This window comes from Amblyraja radiata, chromosome 5, assembly GCF_010909765.2.
Source record: "Amblyraja radiata isolate CabotCenter1 chromosome 5, sAmbRad1.1.pri, whole genome shotgun sequence".
Classification (NCBI taxonomy): Eukaryota; Metazoa; Chordata; class Chondrichthyes; order Rajiformes; family Rajidae; genus Amblyraja; species Amblyraja radiata.
The window spans coordinates 98,928,575-98,944,930 of NC_045960.1; the positions used below are offsets into that span (position 1 = coordinate 98,928,575).

Here is a 16,356-nt window from a genome sequence, read left to right on the forward strand (position 1 = left end):
TAGCTTGCATCGGAGTAAGATTTATTTCAAAACTCATTGATAGTTTACGATTATTTAAATGGTAAATGTAGCTTCAGAAGCGTTTTCATTTTGCATGTTAAAACCCACCTGAGAACCATGGACGATTTTGCAATTTTACTGACGGATTTTTCACTTTTAAAACTTTTCATATAACAAATGAATAAAGATAAAATGTCAATAATGCCTTACTTTTGATGAAATGCAGCGAGCAAACGCGATAATTCCCGATATTTTCGATCTTTATATCTCCACGGCAAATGTCCGCTAACCACTTCCGCTGTTTTTGCCCCTTCAGCTCCCTCTTGTATTTACCTTCGTTTTTATCTATCTTCTGGACTGTAAAGTTAGATAACTGTGTCTCACGGTCACCCCGACTGGCACAGTTATTTACAGCTCAAAAACGGGCCGTTTTCGTGGTTTTTAACGGGTGTGAAAGTGCGCGTTTTCAGCATCACTAACATGTACCGGAAGTGACGCTTGTACCCCAGTTGGATTTTGCGGTCACGTGGGTGAGGATCTATGCTCCAGTGACCTTTCGTGAAATCACCGAAATCGTGGCGTTTTGAAAGAGTAAATGATATTGATTGTCCTTTTCCAGGAGAACTAGAAGAAGGGAATAGGATTGAGAGAGAGAAATTATGAGTGTGTCGAGAGTGAGAATCAGATGCCATCAGAGATCAAGATCAAGGAGGTGAAATATCAAGGAGGTGAAAATGAGTTAATATGGACAGAGATTGAGGAAGGATATAAGAGGATAAGAGAGCAAGACACACTGAGTTGTTGACTGAAGTTACCAAGGGTGAGAAGTTATTTCTTACAGAGGCTAAAAGAAGAAAGTGGTAAACTTGATTAAAAATAATATATTCGATTCTGGTTGGCAATAGAGAAAGAAGATTTTAAATGAGAGACGCAAGGTGCTGATTAAAAAAAAGTACGAGGAGCCAAGCAGTAGACCAAGATACGATTTGATGATAAGGCTCATTGTCACTCGGATGGTTATGCGGCTGACACCATCTAAGCAGAATGTATCATTACCCATGAGCCAGGTTTCCATCACAGCTAGCATGATGATGCATGCAAAATGAATTACATTCATTTGATGCTTTCATGAGCTTGTGATGTCCCAAGATGATTTGTGCTCAAAGAAGTAATTCCAAAGTGTCACTGTGGTAATGTAAGAATCATAGCAATCGATCTGGACACACCAATCTTCCACAAATAGAAATGTGATAATGACCAATTAATCATTTATATTTTACATTGGATTCAGGAAAAAAATGTTGTCCATGTGACAGGAAATAACTTCCTTCTCTCTCTCAACAACATCATCTGCAATAGGTTTATGGATAGCCCGGGCCTTTTTTTACTTGAAAGAACATTCTGAAAGGAGATGAGAATAAAAGGGCGGTGATGGAAGTAGATTTCCTTGGGGTAATTTTGACTATTACAGGTGTGTATAAAGTATTTGATATGAAGTTTGTTGCCATTTTTTCCAAGAATGACAAAGGAACTGATGGATTAAAAAAAAACAAGATCCATAGTGTTCATTTCCTCATTTCAAGTTACACAATAAGATAATTCAGCTCTTGACCAAACATGCTAATTAATCTCTATCAATTAATCTACAAAAATTTAAAGATGAAGCCAGGAAACACCATGCAATGGGGAGCTTTGTGAACCATAGGATCAGTATGCTGCACATTACAGTAGAACTGTACGATACTTAACACAAGTCACATCTCACATCTTAATACACTACATCATAAAGACTTCATTACAAAACAAAATCTACCTAATTTACATTTGGAATGAATCAATACTAACTGCTATCACTGCCTCCCGAGGGATCATTCATATAGATTGATCAGTTACTCACTGAAGTATTATTTCTGCAGTTAAGTTTTGAAATTATTCCACCTCAGCAACATTCACTGGTTCCCTTGTACAAGGTGAATTAATTTGTCAGAGTCTATTATACAATCCTTACCATAAAGAATGGATAAAGATAATTGGCTGATACATTATTATCCATTTTTTGACTGATGATTAAACATGTTATTTTTCCGCCACCGCTTGGGTATCTAATTGGTATCAATAACAAACTACTAGAGATAGTTTGTTGAAACTTTATCTGTTTATCAGCTTTTGCCACGCAGTTATCTTCTACTTTCCGAGGACGATCCTATCAATTAATCTCTTGTCGATTATATTGATACATTCTATTGATCGGCTTATTTGAGCCTTTTTTCATGTAAAAAGTGTGTTGATTTTATTTTCGTTCTAAACTAATGTCTTCATGCTAAACCTATATTGAAAACCACCAGCCATGAGTTTCTCTAATCATTTATCAAAGCCTCTGAAATGTTGTGCTACCCTCCACCTGCTTACGGCACCATCAGCTTTGGAAGATGGATACATAGCTCTCTACAATGTTACCAGTTAATAATAAAATATAGTAAAGTGATGGCACAAGATTCTGATGAGACATAGCTACAGGTACTAACCTACTTCTAATTCAAATGCATATCCATTTTGCCTATTCTCCGTCTCTTGCTGCCGAACAATCCCCCTAACCAAATTAATCATTTGGCTTCAATTTATTAAGCTTAACATTTAACCATTCACCTCTCAGGTGGAACTTTGTTACATCCTCATGTTGTCCTTTTTAGTTAATCATCTCAGAACACTTGGCTAGTGTTGTTTGAAATGGCCTAGTCTTTACAAGCCAAGGTTTATTCAATCTTTTCTGCCCAGATTTGGATGCCCAGCCACTCTTTCCTAAATTATAGATTGCAACATGGTTTTCATAACATATATCAACCTAACAGATCCGCAATTTCCGAGCTTCATTGTCCTTTTAATGGTGTTACAATTAAAATGTTCCAATCTAAATGCACCATACCTGCAGTAATTACTTGTCTCTGTGTAGACACAGCTCCCATTGCTCAAGCAAGAAGCACATGGTCCAACCACATTCTCACACAGGTCTCCAGCATATCGAACGTTGCAGATACAACTAAAATTCTGGAAAGGAATAAACAACATGTAGAGGAGAAGGCAAAATGTTTCAGCAAATGTTACCTGAATGCTTACATTTTGTAAGTCTATTGTGCCTTAAACCTGAGAATAACATGGGATTGGAATTTGGTATAGTTTTCTAATTGGCATGTGTACCAATATAGGGGGGAAACATTGTTTTGCTTGCTATTCAGACAGGTCATATCATACATGAGTACAACAGGTCGTGCAAATGATAAAATAAACAGAGTGCAGAATGTATAACTAAACTGAGAAAGTGCAGATAAAAAAAGTGTAAGTGACAAAATGAGGTAGATTGGAAGATCCAGAATATATTGCGAGGTCTGTTCAAGAGTCTGATAACAGTCGGGAAGAAATTGTTCTTGACCAGGTGGAACATACGGTACTTTCAAGCATTTGCATCTTCTGCCCATGGGAAAGGAGATCAAATGCGACCTACCAGGGTGTGGTAGGGCCCTAGATTATGTTGGTTGTGGATCAGCATGAGGTGTAGATTATGTCAATGGGGGGAGGGGGGAGGGGGGGAGGAGGGGGGGGGGAGGGGGGGGGGAGGGGGGGGGGGGTCAGAGGCTGGTTTGAATGAAGTACTGGGCTGTGTCCATGATTTCTGCAATTTCTTGGGGTTTTCGGCAGAGCAGTTGTTATCCCAACCTGTGATCCATCCAAATACGTTAATCTCTGTGATGCATGTGTAGAAATTGGTGAGAATCGTTGGGGACACGGTGAATTTCCTTATCAGCCTGTCCCATTTATGTGACTTTTTGGGCGACTACTGGAGATTATGAGGTCGCCACAAGGTTGCCACATGTTCGCCGGGGGTTGCCGGGGTGTCGCCTGCATGGTGGTGAGTAGCTCCCCCATTCCTGTAACTAGTCACGGCTTCATTCTGGTCGCCGATAATTTTTAAACTCGTTGAAAAATTAGCAGCGACCAGAACTTTGATGCCATGGAGAGTAGCGAGAATTCTCGTGACATAGGTGCAGTGGTCGTGGGTTGCCAGGGAGTCGTAGGTTGTCATAGGTTGTCGTAGGTTGTCGCCGGTGCTGACCGGTGAATTTTGTTGGCTCATTAGGGAAAAAACCCCATAAACAGTAGTTTTCAGAACCAAGGCTAACCGACCGGTAATGCTACAAGGATAACTGACTGGTAATGTTATAAATGTCTGCTGAACTTCACAACCATGCATCTCTGGCTTCTTAAAAGTTGTCTCCACTCCTTCTCCCCACCCCGTCTCCCCCTTCTACCCCCTTTTCCCCCCTCTCCCCCCCTCTTCTCTTAAAGGACTTAAGTGACCCTTCCCGTACCCTGTGCTTTCACCGTCTTAATTTCAGTGCCAACCTTCCTGTTCATCGTGGTGTGTGTCTGTATCACATTGGCTTTGCACCGCGTGTATTTCACTCAGACAGCGCTCCACCTGCTTGCCCTGTCTCCTGCCTGCATAACTGGCTGGTGAAGGAAGCGATGTGTGTGTGTGTGTGTGTGTTCCACTCTGACAGTCGCCGTTCCAGTCGCCGGATTTTCAGCAAACTGCTACGACTTGACAGTCGCCTGAAACATCGCCTAAGTGGGACAGGCCCATTAGTCTTCTCAACAAGTCGTGATGCCAGTGTGTTTTCCTCACCATATCATTGAAGTGTTTTGGCCAGATGAAATTGTTAGTGATATGTACATCAAGGAACTTGAAGGTATCAATCCATCTCTACCTAGGCACCATTAATACAGACTGGGGTATGTACTCCACCCCATTTGCTGAAGTCAATGACCAGTTCCTTCATATCACTGACATTGAGGGAGAGGCTGTTGGCTTGACATTATGCTACCAAGCTCTCTTTCTCCTTCCTGTATGCCATCTCAGCATTGATCAAGATCTGGGCCACTACGAAGGTGTCATCTACAAATTTGTCAATGGAGTTAGAGAAGAATTTGGCTGGACAGTCGTAAGTGTAAATGGAGTATGATGAGAGCTTAAAGATGCAGTCTTGTAGAGCACTGGTGATGAATATTATTGTGAAGGATGTTTTGCTGTCTATCCTTATTGATTGTGGTCTTAGGTCAGCGTCTAGGATTCAGTAGCAGGTGGGTCAGTGCTGCCCCCTAGGTCCAGGAGTTTGGAGATGAGTTTGGTTGAAACAATGGTATCATAGGTGGAGCAATAGTCAATAAATAGTAGTCTGATGTAGGCATCATTTAATCTCAACACAGATTAGTGATTTTTGCAGATTATCTAACGGTGACAGCCTGGTGGATCTAATCCAAAGAGCATTTCAGAATGTCACATTGAAAAACCAGATGCAAGATTGATTTTAATTTCCCTGTCTAATTACTATGTATTGCTGTGTACTAGTAAATAAAAGCAATGATTCGGACATTTTTGCAGATCGTATAAAATGACTGCGTGCAAATGCAGCAAATTCTTTAAAGTGGAATGTGTCAGGAATCAATCTAAGTTACCATGGACAAAAGAGAAATACTTTCAGGTCTATGGAGAAACAGGGTAGGAGGTGTATGACTGAATGCCTATTTCACATCGGCATGGTGAATGGAATGGCCTCAACCAGTGTCATTTGCACTACAATTATACGAGAGCAAGAAATGATGCTGTGTGGAACAGTGGAACAGTGATATCGTGGCCATTACGGAGACATGGCTGCAAGGGGATCAGGACTGGGAGTTAAATATAGAGGGGTACTCGACAATTAGGAAAGATAGACAGGAAAGAAAGGGAGGAGGGGTGGCCCTTTTAATAAGGGAGGGAATAACGGCAATAGAGAGGAAGGATATTGCGTTGAAGGATCAGGATAGTGAAACAGCTTGGGTACAGATAGAGAATAATAAGGGGAAAAAAACACTAGTGGGTGTAATTTATAGACCTCCAAATAGCTGTGACGCTGTTAGTCAGAACATAAATCTGCAAATAGTTGACGCATGTAAAAAGGGAACTGCTGTAATCATGGGGGACTTCAATTTTCATATTAATTGGGCAAACCAAACTGGGCAGGGTAGACTAGAGGAAGAGTTTATAGAATGTATTAGAGACGGGTTCCTAGAACAGTATGTCACAGAACCGACAAGGGGGGAGGCAATCTTGGATCTGGTCCTGTGTAATGAAGCAGGATTAATTAAAAATGTCATAGTTAGGGACTCGTTGGGAACAAGTGACCACAATATGGTCGAATTCCATATTCAAATAGAAGGGGAGCAGGTTGAAACTCAGGCTAGGGTGCTTAGTCTAAATAAGGGGGATTATGAAGGTATGAGGACTGAGCTGATCAAAGTTGACTGGGATAGCAGACTCAAGAATAAGACGGTACATGAGCAGTGGTGTACGTTTAAGGGTATACTGTATAACCTTCAAGAAAAATTTATTCCTATGAAGAAAAAAAGGGGTAAGGGTAAGAACAGTCAGCCATGGCTCAGTAAAACTATAAAGGATAGTATTCGGCTGAAGGCAAGGGCATATAAGGTAGCCAGAGATAGTGGGAGGGTAGAGAATTGGGAAGCATTTAAAGGTCAGCAAAAAATAACTAAGAGATTAATTAAGACGGGGAAAATAGACTATGAAAGGAATTTAGCGAACAACATAAAAACTAATAGTAAGAGTTTTTATAGCTATATAAAAAGAAAAAGGGTGGCTAAGGTGAACGTTGGTCCATTGGAGGGTGAGACTGGAGAGTTGTTGGTGGGGAACATGGAAATGGCAAAGGCATTAAACGAGTATTTTGTATCAGTCTTCACCATAGAAGACACAAAAAATATTCCAACGCTGGATAAACAGGGGGCGGTAGGAATGGAGGAGCTAAATACTATTAAGATCACCAAGGAGGTGGTATTAGGGAAATTAATGAGACTGAAGGAGGATAAATCCCCTGGGCCTGATGGATTACATCCAAGGGTCTTGAGGGAGATAGCGGTGGGGATTGTGGATGCATTGGTGATAATTTTCCAAAACTCCCTGGAGGCAGGAACGGTCCCAGTGGATTGGAAAATGGCCAATGTAACACCTATATTTAAAAAAGGAAGTAAACAGAAGGCGGGTAACTATAGACCGGTTAGTCTAACATCGGTGGTGGGTAAAATGTTAGAGACAATTATTAAAGAAACACTAACGGGGCACTTGGATAAACATGACTTCATCGGACAGAACCAGCATGGTTTTGTGAAGGGGAAGTCCTGTTTAACGAATCTGCTCGAATTCTTTGAGGAAGTAACAACCCGGGTGGATAAAGGGGAACCGGTGGATGTGGTATACTTGGACTTCCAAAAGGCTTTTGACAAGGTGCCACATAAGAGACTATTGCTAAAAATAAAAAATTATGGGATTGGGGGTAATATATTAGCATGGGTAGAGGATTGGCTAACAAATAGGAAGCAGAGAGTGGGGATAAATGGTTCATACTCGGGATGGCAACCGGTAACTAGCGGGGTTCCGCAAGGGTCGGTGCTGGGACCCCAGTTGTTCACAATTTATATAAATGATTTGGAGGAGGGAACCAAGTGTAATATATCAAAATTTGCGGACGATACAAAAATGGGAGGAAAAGTAGGGGATGAGGAGGATAGGAAGAGTCTGCAAAAGGATATAGATAAGCTAGGTGAGTGGGCAACAACTTGGCAGATGAAATTTAATACTAATAAATGTGAAGTCATTCACTTTGGGAAAAAAAATGATAGGGCAAGTTATTTTCTAAATGAGGAGGAGCTGCGTTGTAATGCAACGCAAAGGGATCTAGGGGTATTAGTACATGAATCACTAAAAGTTAGTATGCAGGTGCAGCAAGCAATCAGGAAGGCCAATGGAGTTTTGGCCTTTATTGCTAGGGGGATTGAGTATAAAAACACGGAGGTCTTGCTGCAGCTGTACACAGTGTTAGTGAGACCACATTTGGAATACTGTGTACAGTTCTGGGGTCCATACTTAAGAAAGGATGTACTAGCCCTGGAGGCAGTGCAGCGAAGGTTTACAAGATTAATTCCTGCAATGAGGGGATTGACATATGAGGAAAGGTTAAGTAGGCTGGAACTCTACTCTTTGGAGTTTAGAAGAATGAGAGGCGATCTCATTGAAACATATAAGATCGTGAGGGGCCTTGATCGGGTGGATGCACCGAGGATGTTCCCAATGATCGGGGAAACTAGAACTAGGGGACATAGTTGCAGAATAAGGGGGGGCTCTTTTAAAACTGAGATGAGGAAGAACTTCTTCACCCAGAGGGTGGTTAATTTATGGAATTCACTGCCCCAGGGAGCAGTGGAAGCAGAAACTTTAAATATATTTAAGACTAAAATAGATGGTTTTTTAGCTGCCAAGGGGATAAGGGGCTACGGGGAGAGGGCAGGGATATGGACCTAGGTATGGTTAGTATAGTAAGACCTGAGTGATCTCCTGGACAAGTGTCGATCGCCTGGATTGGGGTCGGAGAGGAATTTCCCGGATTTTTTTCCCGAATTGGACCTGGGTTTTTATCCGTTTTTTTGCCTCCCCCAGGAGATCACGAGGTTCTTGGGGTGGAGAGGGGTGATAGCGGTATAAAGGGGAGGGTAGTGTCTTGTGTTCTGTGTCTTGTGTCTACTGTTTGTGGGTAAGTGTGTCTGTTTAGTGTTCAGCCATGAGCGAATGGCGGTGCGGGCTCGACGGACCTGGTGGTCTACTCTCGCACCTACTTTCTATGTTTCTATGTTTCTATGTTAGTACACATTTAAAGCAAGGGAACCAAGCCTTTGAAGAGCTGAAGATGAAATTGGTTGGAGGAGAGAATGCCATGAAAGTGGCAAAGGCTCAAGTGATCCTAGATTAACCTTAAGCATTTCAATTGTTATATTTCGTTCTCTTTCCCTTGCAAGATGAACCACACTTACATTTATTCCATCGAAGCATGAACCTCCGTTCAGGCAAGGTTGTGAGGAGCACTCATCCATATTGATCTCGCAGTTGTGTCCAATGAAGCCGGCTGGGCAATCACAGATATATTCTGACATTGTGTCCTGACACAGTCCCCCATTGAAACATGGCAGCAAATCACAGTACCTCATCATCTCCTCACAAAAGGCGCCTTTAAAAGACAGCATCACAGTTTGTTTAGGAAAATAAATTGAAAGCTTAGTCATTGCTCCATTTGAAGTACTTTTGTCAATGTAATGTCAGCTTGATAGCTTAAGAACAATTTCCTTAAGAACAATTTTCAGAAGGAAGCCTGTAAGATGTTTCTGATATATTGAACAAACCAGTTTCATTTGACAATACAAAAGGAAAGTAGAAGATGGTCTGACATTCAATGAAATACAATGCAACAAATACACTCATTGCAGAAATAAACATCTCCGCTAACCGAGTGAGTCACAAATTACCTCTCTCTTGGCATGAGCAACAATGCCTGCTCTGGCATTAGGCCAGAAGGTACTTTGAGCATTGTCCATCATTGTTTATTGATGATCCAAAGTCCTCCACTGCCATTATACCCATAGTTTGAGTAATCAATGATCTCCATGTTGAATCAAGTTAACAATTAAGAATCCATCACACTCGGAAGTGGAAAATTCTGAAAATTCACAACCCTCTGTGTGCAGAAATGTTTTATCTTATATCTAAAAATTGCTTCTTTCATGCCCATTTAATTGCATTTATTTCAGCTTTGTTTAAATTCTGGTTTTCAACGTGTTTGCCACTGTCAAAATGAATATGAGATTCTATGATATTACAATAACTATTCCCCAGAGTATCATTTATGATGAGATTACTAATTATCCCTGCTTTGTGACAAACAACAGGATCTAATTAAGTCTGTTTATATGAGTCCACAAAGCATTGTTCTAAGAAACCAAATGGGATACAATCTGTTAAATCATTCTGAAGGCTTTCTTTGCCAAATTGAATTTCTCAATCTATATGAAGATTAAAGTATTCCATATTTATTACATTATCATTGTTAACAGCCACCATGATTTGAATCTGAAGGAGGGTCTCGACACTCAACGTCACCTACTCCTTTTCTCCAGAAAGGCTGCCTGACCCGCTGACTTACTCCAGCTTATTGCGTCTATCTATAATTTTTCAATTGGCAGGCTGGCCAGCAGACTAGCTACCATGAAGAATCCTATATCATTAGTAAGGTATTTTCCAGAAGAATTCACGGTTATGTTTGGATTCAGAACCAGTTCATTGTCCATAGAAAGTAGAGGGTGGTGGGGGTAGAGTATTATTCTGGCTGGAGGTCTCTGACCAGAGGAGTTCCACAGGGATCTGTGCTTAGATCTCTGTTGTTTGCAATATATACAAACATCTTGGATGTATATGTAGATGGGTGATGGGTTGTTTCCTGAGTTTGTAGCAACACCAAAATTGATGGATTTTCAGACAGTGAGGAAAATTATCAGTGTGTACAACATATATACATCTAGATTACCGATATGGTCAGAGAAATGACAGGTGGCATTTAATCTGAGTAATTGTGAAATGTGTAACTTTGGGAAGTCCATTGTAACTGGAAATTAAACAGTTAATGACAAGACCTTCAACAGTATTGATGTGCAGAGGGATTTTGGGGTCCAACTTCACATCTCCTTGAAAGTGGCAACACAAGTGGATAGATTGGTAAAGAAGGCATAGGTTATGCATGACTTAATCTGTCAGGGCACTGAATATCTCTTGAACTTCTATATGTGTACAGTAGAAAGCAGATCGACTTGTTGCATCACGGCCTGGTTTGGCAACTCAAAAACCCAGAAACAAAGAAAATTGCAAAAGTGGTGAACACTCCCCACTATCAAAGGGATCTAAAGGAGTCGATACCTTAAAAGAGCAACCAGTATCATCAGAGACCCACTATGTTGTACTATTGCAAGTAGGAACTTCATTGTTTTTGTTTTGGGGCATATGACAATAAAACACTCTGGACATATAAGAGTAAGGAAGTAATATTGTATATTTATAGAACTTTAATTAGGCTGCATTTGGAGAATTGTGTTCAGTTCAGGACATCCCAGTACAGAAAGGACGTGGAGGCTTTGGAGAAGGTGTAGAAGTTTACCAGAATGACACCTGGAATAGAAGGTATTAGCTATATGGAGAGCTTGGACAAACTTGAATTATTTTCTCTGAAGAGTCGGAGGCTGAGGGAAGACCTGATGGAAGGTATATAAAATTATTGGAGGCATAGATATGGTAGAGAGTCAAAATCATTTACCAAATAGTGCACCAGCCACTGCATGTTAAAGAACCGACAATTGGTTATGCCTTCAATTTTTAAAGTGACTCATTGTGATGTTTTAAAATTCAAAGAAGCAGCAAATGCAGAGCCGGCTTCAGTAGGGATAAGGAAAAACAATGCTCAAGCACTAGAGCATATATTGCTTCTGACTACATGTAGAATTCTGGGCTTAATGTGTTACTACAGAATATTGTCTCGTTAGCATGGAAGTGAAGAAATTGCCACAAGCAAAGAAATGTTAGAGCAAAGAACCGATAGACAATCACAAAGGGTTAGGAAACTTGAGTGCAATGTTTTTCTTGTTCTACTCACTTGGACACAAGTTGGCTTGAACTTTCCTCCTGGGTAATTCAAATCATGCACCAATTTCCAATTTTTGGAACTGGAAATTCTTCCATTATGCCTTAAGGGTTTTAACAAAGGAACCACACGCAGTTTATGAAATGTATGGATTATTGGGTCTGTCAGCCTTAAGGGAGCATAATGACAAAAACTGTTAAACTTTTAAATTGTATGCCAAGGCAAGACCAGTGCAGGATAGACTTTGCAACGGCATGTCAGAAAATTGCTACATAATAGAAATCCACGATGAAAGGGTCAAGTTTACTGGGTCATCAGCAATTCCTCTGAGCATTTTAGAGTCATTTAGTCATAGAGTGATACAGTGTGGAAACAGGCCCTTCGGCCCAACTTGCCCACACTGGCCAATGTGTCCCAGCTACACTAGTCCCACCTGCCTGCGCTTGGTCCATATCCCTCCAAACTTGTCCTATCCATGTACCTGTCTAACTGTTTCTTAAATGTTGGGATAGTCCAGGCCACAACTACCTCCTCTGGCAGCTTGTTCCATACACCCACCACCCTTTGTGTGAAAATGCTACCCGTCAGATTCCTATTAACTCTTTTCCCCTTCACCTTGAACCTATGTCCTCTGGTTCTCGATTCCACTACTGTGGGCAAGAGATTCTGTGTATCTACCCAATCTATTTCTCTCATGATTTTATACACCTCTATAATATCACTCCTCATCCTCCTGCGCTCCAAGGAACAGAGAACCAGCCTACTCAACCTCTCCCTATAGCTCAGACCCTCTAGTCCTGGCAACATTCTCGTAAATCTTCTCTGAACCCTTTCAAGTTTGACAATATCTGTCCTATAAAGATGGTGCCCAGAACTGAACAAAATACTCTAAATGCGGTCTCACCAACGTCTATACAACTGCAACATGACCTCCCAACTTCTATACTCAATAGTCTGACTGATGAAGGAAAATGTGCCAAAAGCCTTTTTGACCACCTTATCTACCTGCGACTCGACCTTCAAGGCACCATGCACCTGTACTCCTGGATCCCTTTGCTCTACAACACTACCCAGAGGCCTACCATTTATTGTGTAGGTCCTGCCCTTGTTAGACATCCCAAAATGTAACACCTCACATTTCTCTGTATTAAATTCCATCAACCATTCCTCAGCACACCTGGCCATTTTACAGCCAAGACACAAAAAAATATTACACCAACGTTTTCTTGAGCTAGTTGAATCTGAAAGGTTCGTGCTTGGCCGCCTAATTACATGTAGGGCAACACCTCATGGACCAGAAAAAAGATAAAAATGTGTTACAGTTTTCATGATTGATTGGTATCAAGTAAATACTTGTTAGTGCAGAGAGTTGAAGTCAGGTTAGGCTGGGTTATATACCCTCAAGACTGTCAACATTCAAACTCCATTAACAAGAAGATGAGATGAAGTTGACTATGAAAACGTGCATTAATTCAAACATCACAAGTCATGCATATGGGACTCAATGGGTAACTTCTGGCAAGGATTATTTAACGTGTAGGAAAGAACTGCAGATGCTGGTTTAAATCAAAGGTGGACACAAAATGCTGGAATAACTCAGCGGGACAGGCAGCATCTCTGGAGAGAAGGAATGGGAGATGTTACGGGTTCAGACTGAAGAAGGGTCTCGACCCGAAATGTCACCCATTCCTTAACTTAACCTCGGGATTCACTGGACACCAGAATGGAATTCCCCACACATTATGACACTATCACAATACTCTGGAAGTTCTGTCTTTAGATAAATTGTTAATATTCCTGACACCTATTCCAGTTGATGTAAATATCATGAAAATAGAGCCATCAGCATGGAATAGATCCAAGGGCCCATCTTACCCTTGCCAACCAAGATGTCCCATCTAAAGTTGTCCCATTTGCCTGTGTATGGCCCATACACTTCACAACTTTTCAATCCATGTCCCTGACAAATGACTTTTAAATGTTGTCATTGTGGCTGCTTCAACAGCAGAGTTCCTGCCTCACAGCGTCCGAGACCAGGGTTCGATCCTGACTGTGTGTTGGCTGTATGCAGTTTATACGTTCTCTCTGTGACCACGTGGGTTTTCACCGGGTGCTCCAGTTTCCACCCATGTTCCAAAGACGGGCAGGTTTGTTGGTGAATTGAGCTCTGTAAATTGTCCCTAATGTGTAGGATAAAACTAGTGTATGGCTGATTAGTGGTCGGCATGGGCTCGGTAGGCCAAAGGGCCTGTTTCCATGCTGTATTTCTAAACTAAACTAAATTAAATTGCACATTCCATATACCTGCCACTCTCTGTGTCCAAAGGCTGCCCCTCAGGTTCCAATTAAACCTTTCCTCTCTCACCTTAAATCCATGCTCTCTAGTTCTTGATTTCCTAACCTTGGCTAAAAGACTGTGCATTTACCATGCCCGTCATGATATTGTACTCTTCTGTAATATCACCCCTCATCCTCCTGTACTCCAAGAAATAAAGTCATAGCCTTCCATCCTAAAGCACTGGATTCCCGGCAACATCTTCATAAATCTTCTGTGCACTCTTTTTTAATAGAGTGGCATCGTTCCTGTGGCAGGGCATCCAAACTTAGAATATGCATTAATCCTATCTAGCCGCAAATTTCTAAAAAGAATGGATGTGTTCTGATAGGTGCAATTATCAGATTTAATTTCTCCACAGTCATCACAAAGGCATATAAGCAGTCTATAATCCTCCTGCAGTTTGTGGAATCCTGCTGTGCAAAAATGATTGCATAAATCAATTTCAAAAAGCATTCGATTTGCTGTAAAGATCTTTATGATAACCCAACACTGTATACAAGATAAATGTGAGTCTTCCTTTCATCAGAGGAAGGTGAAGAGCATGAGTGGGAAGGAAGAAAGAGGATTTGATGGATCCGCAATTAAATAGTATATAAAGGGAGAGACTGCCGACGATCGCAGGCGTGTGCAGTGGCATCCAACATTATACAGTGCCTCCCAAGCTGCAATTTCCATAAATTGCAGACCTATATAAAAGGAGACATCCAACACACTCAGAACATTTATTTTTGCATCTCCTAAAAGGATACCCATATGTAAGTCCGTGGCACAATCAGGGAATCCTATATGGATAGGTCTGCTATACACCCTGCTTGCATCTTTGTAGGGTATGTTGAACGATCCCTGTTCCAGGTGTTAATATTGGCTAAATTAAAGACACCATAAAATGGAGGATCCCTGCACTTGTTAGAATTGCTTAACCCTTGTCAGCTGAACTTTACAGGCTTTGATTGGCACCAGCCAGTCTAGGCTCAGACTGATATGCTGGATGGTAAGGGGTCCAGGTGTTCTCCATGTTTCTCTTAAATTGATAACATGTATATTGGTTTTGCAAACTAACCTTAAATGCATCATTTCTATTTGTTCGGTGCAAAAGTATTATAAACAGTATAAATAATGTCGCAAGACGGTCATCCTGTTATTGATGATTGGTCGAACTGTTGAGCCTTGGAGAAATTGTTTGAATCTCGGGGCACATGTTTCAATATTTGTTCTTGTTAGCTTTCTTCGAGAGCTTTCTTTCTTACACAATGTATTGAGCTGTTGTGTCATTGGGTTAAGGGGATGTCTGCTATGTTTGGGGTTAATCAATATCTGTAATTGGGTTATTAAGAGACCACCCCCGTGTGCTCCTGCCCCTCGAGGTCCCGGGACATATAAAAGTCCACTATCACATAGAAACATAGAAACATAGAAATTAGGTGCAGGAGTAGGCCATTCGGCCCTTCGAGCCTGCACCGCCATTCAATATGATCATGGCTGATCATCCAACTCAGTATCCCGTACCTGTCTTCTCTCCATACCCTCTGATCCCCTTAGCCACAAGGGCCACATCTAACTCACTCTTAAATATAGCCAATGAACTGGCCTCGACTACCCTCTGTGGCAGAGAGTTCCAGAGATTCACCACTCTCTGTGTGAAAAAAGTTCTTCTCATCACGAGGCTCAGCGTCAATCTTCTGGGTGAACACTTAGGACTGCGTGAACCTCTGGAGTGTCTCTGTCTGAGCGAGGCCTAGAGGGCTTGAACAGGCAGACACGAGGATCGAACCCGCGGTGGGATAGGTACAGTAGTTGCACTGTAATGCGCTTTTGGTAAAATAAAGATTAGTTGTTTCAAGTGTTTGGTTCAGTGTTTTTACTGAAACTAGACTGGGGGGAAGCTTAGAAATGAGCAATTATCACAGGCATACACTGGCCCTATCCCCAAACTCTATCTCCGTTACATTGATGACTGCATCGGTGCTACCTGCTGCACCCATGCAGAACTCATGGATTTCATCAACCTCACCACCAATTTTCATCCTGCACTCAAATTTACTTGGACAATCTCCGACAGCTCCCTCCCCTTTCATGATCTCACAGTCTCCATCACAAGAAATAGACTATTGATTGACGTATATTACAAACCCACTGACTCCCACAACTATCTCGACTACACTTCTCCCCACCCTGCTTCCTTTAAAGACTCTATTCCTTATTCCCAATTCCTCCGTCTACGCCACATCTGTGCCAAGATGAGGTGTTCCATACTAGAACATCCGAGATGTCCTCACTCTTTAGGGAATACGGGTTCCCCATTCCCATCATAGATAAGGCCCTCACTCGAGTCTCCTTGGCACCCCGCAGTTCCATCTTTGCTCCCCCTCCCCCTAGTCGCAACAGAGACAGTCCCCCTAATCCTTACTTTCCAACCCATCAGCCTTTGCATACAACACATAATCCTCCAAAAAG

The 16,356-nt window shown here is 41.6% G+C and overlaps 1 protein-coding gene across 1 annotated transcript in view; it reads right to left on the reverse strand.

The window, feature by feature from the left end:
• Nucleotides 1-1,126: 1,126 nt before the first annotated feature.
• Nucleotides 1,127-16,356, reverse strand: part of LOC116973783 (fibropellin-3-like) — a 112,788-nt gene continuing 97,558 nt past the window's right edge. The window contains exons 2-4 of the mRNA XM_033022090.1: nt 8,917-9,110; nt 2,937-3,045; nt 1,127-1,230 (exon numbers count right to left, since the gene is read on the reverse strand). Coding sequence (XP_032877981.1) covers nt 1,127-1,230; nt 2,937-3,045; nt 8,917-9,110 — 407 coding nt within the window. The remainder of the gene's footprint in view (nt 1,231-2,936; nt 3,046-8,916; nt 9,111-16,356) is intronic.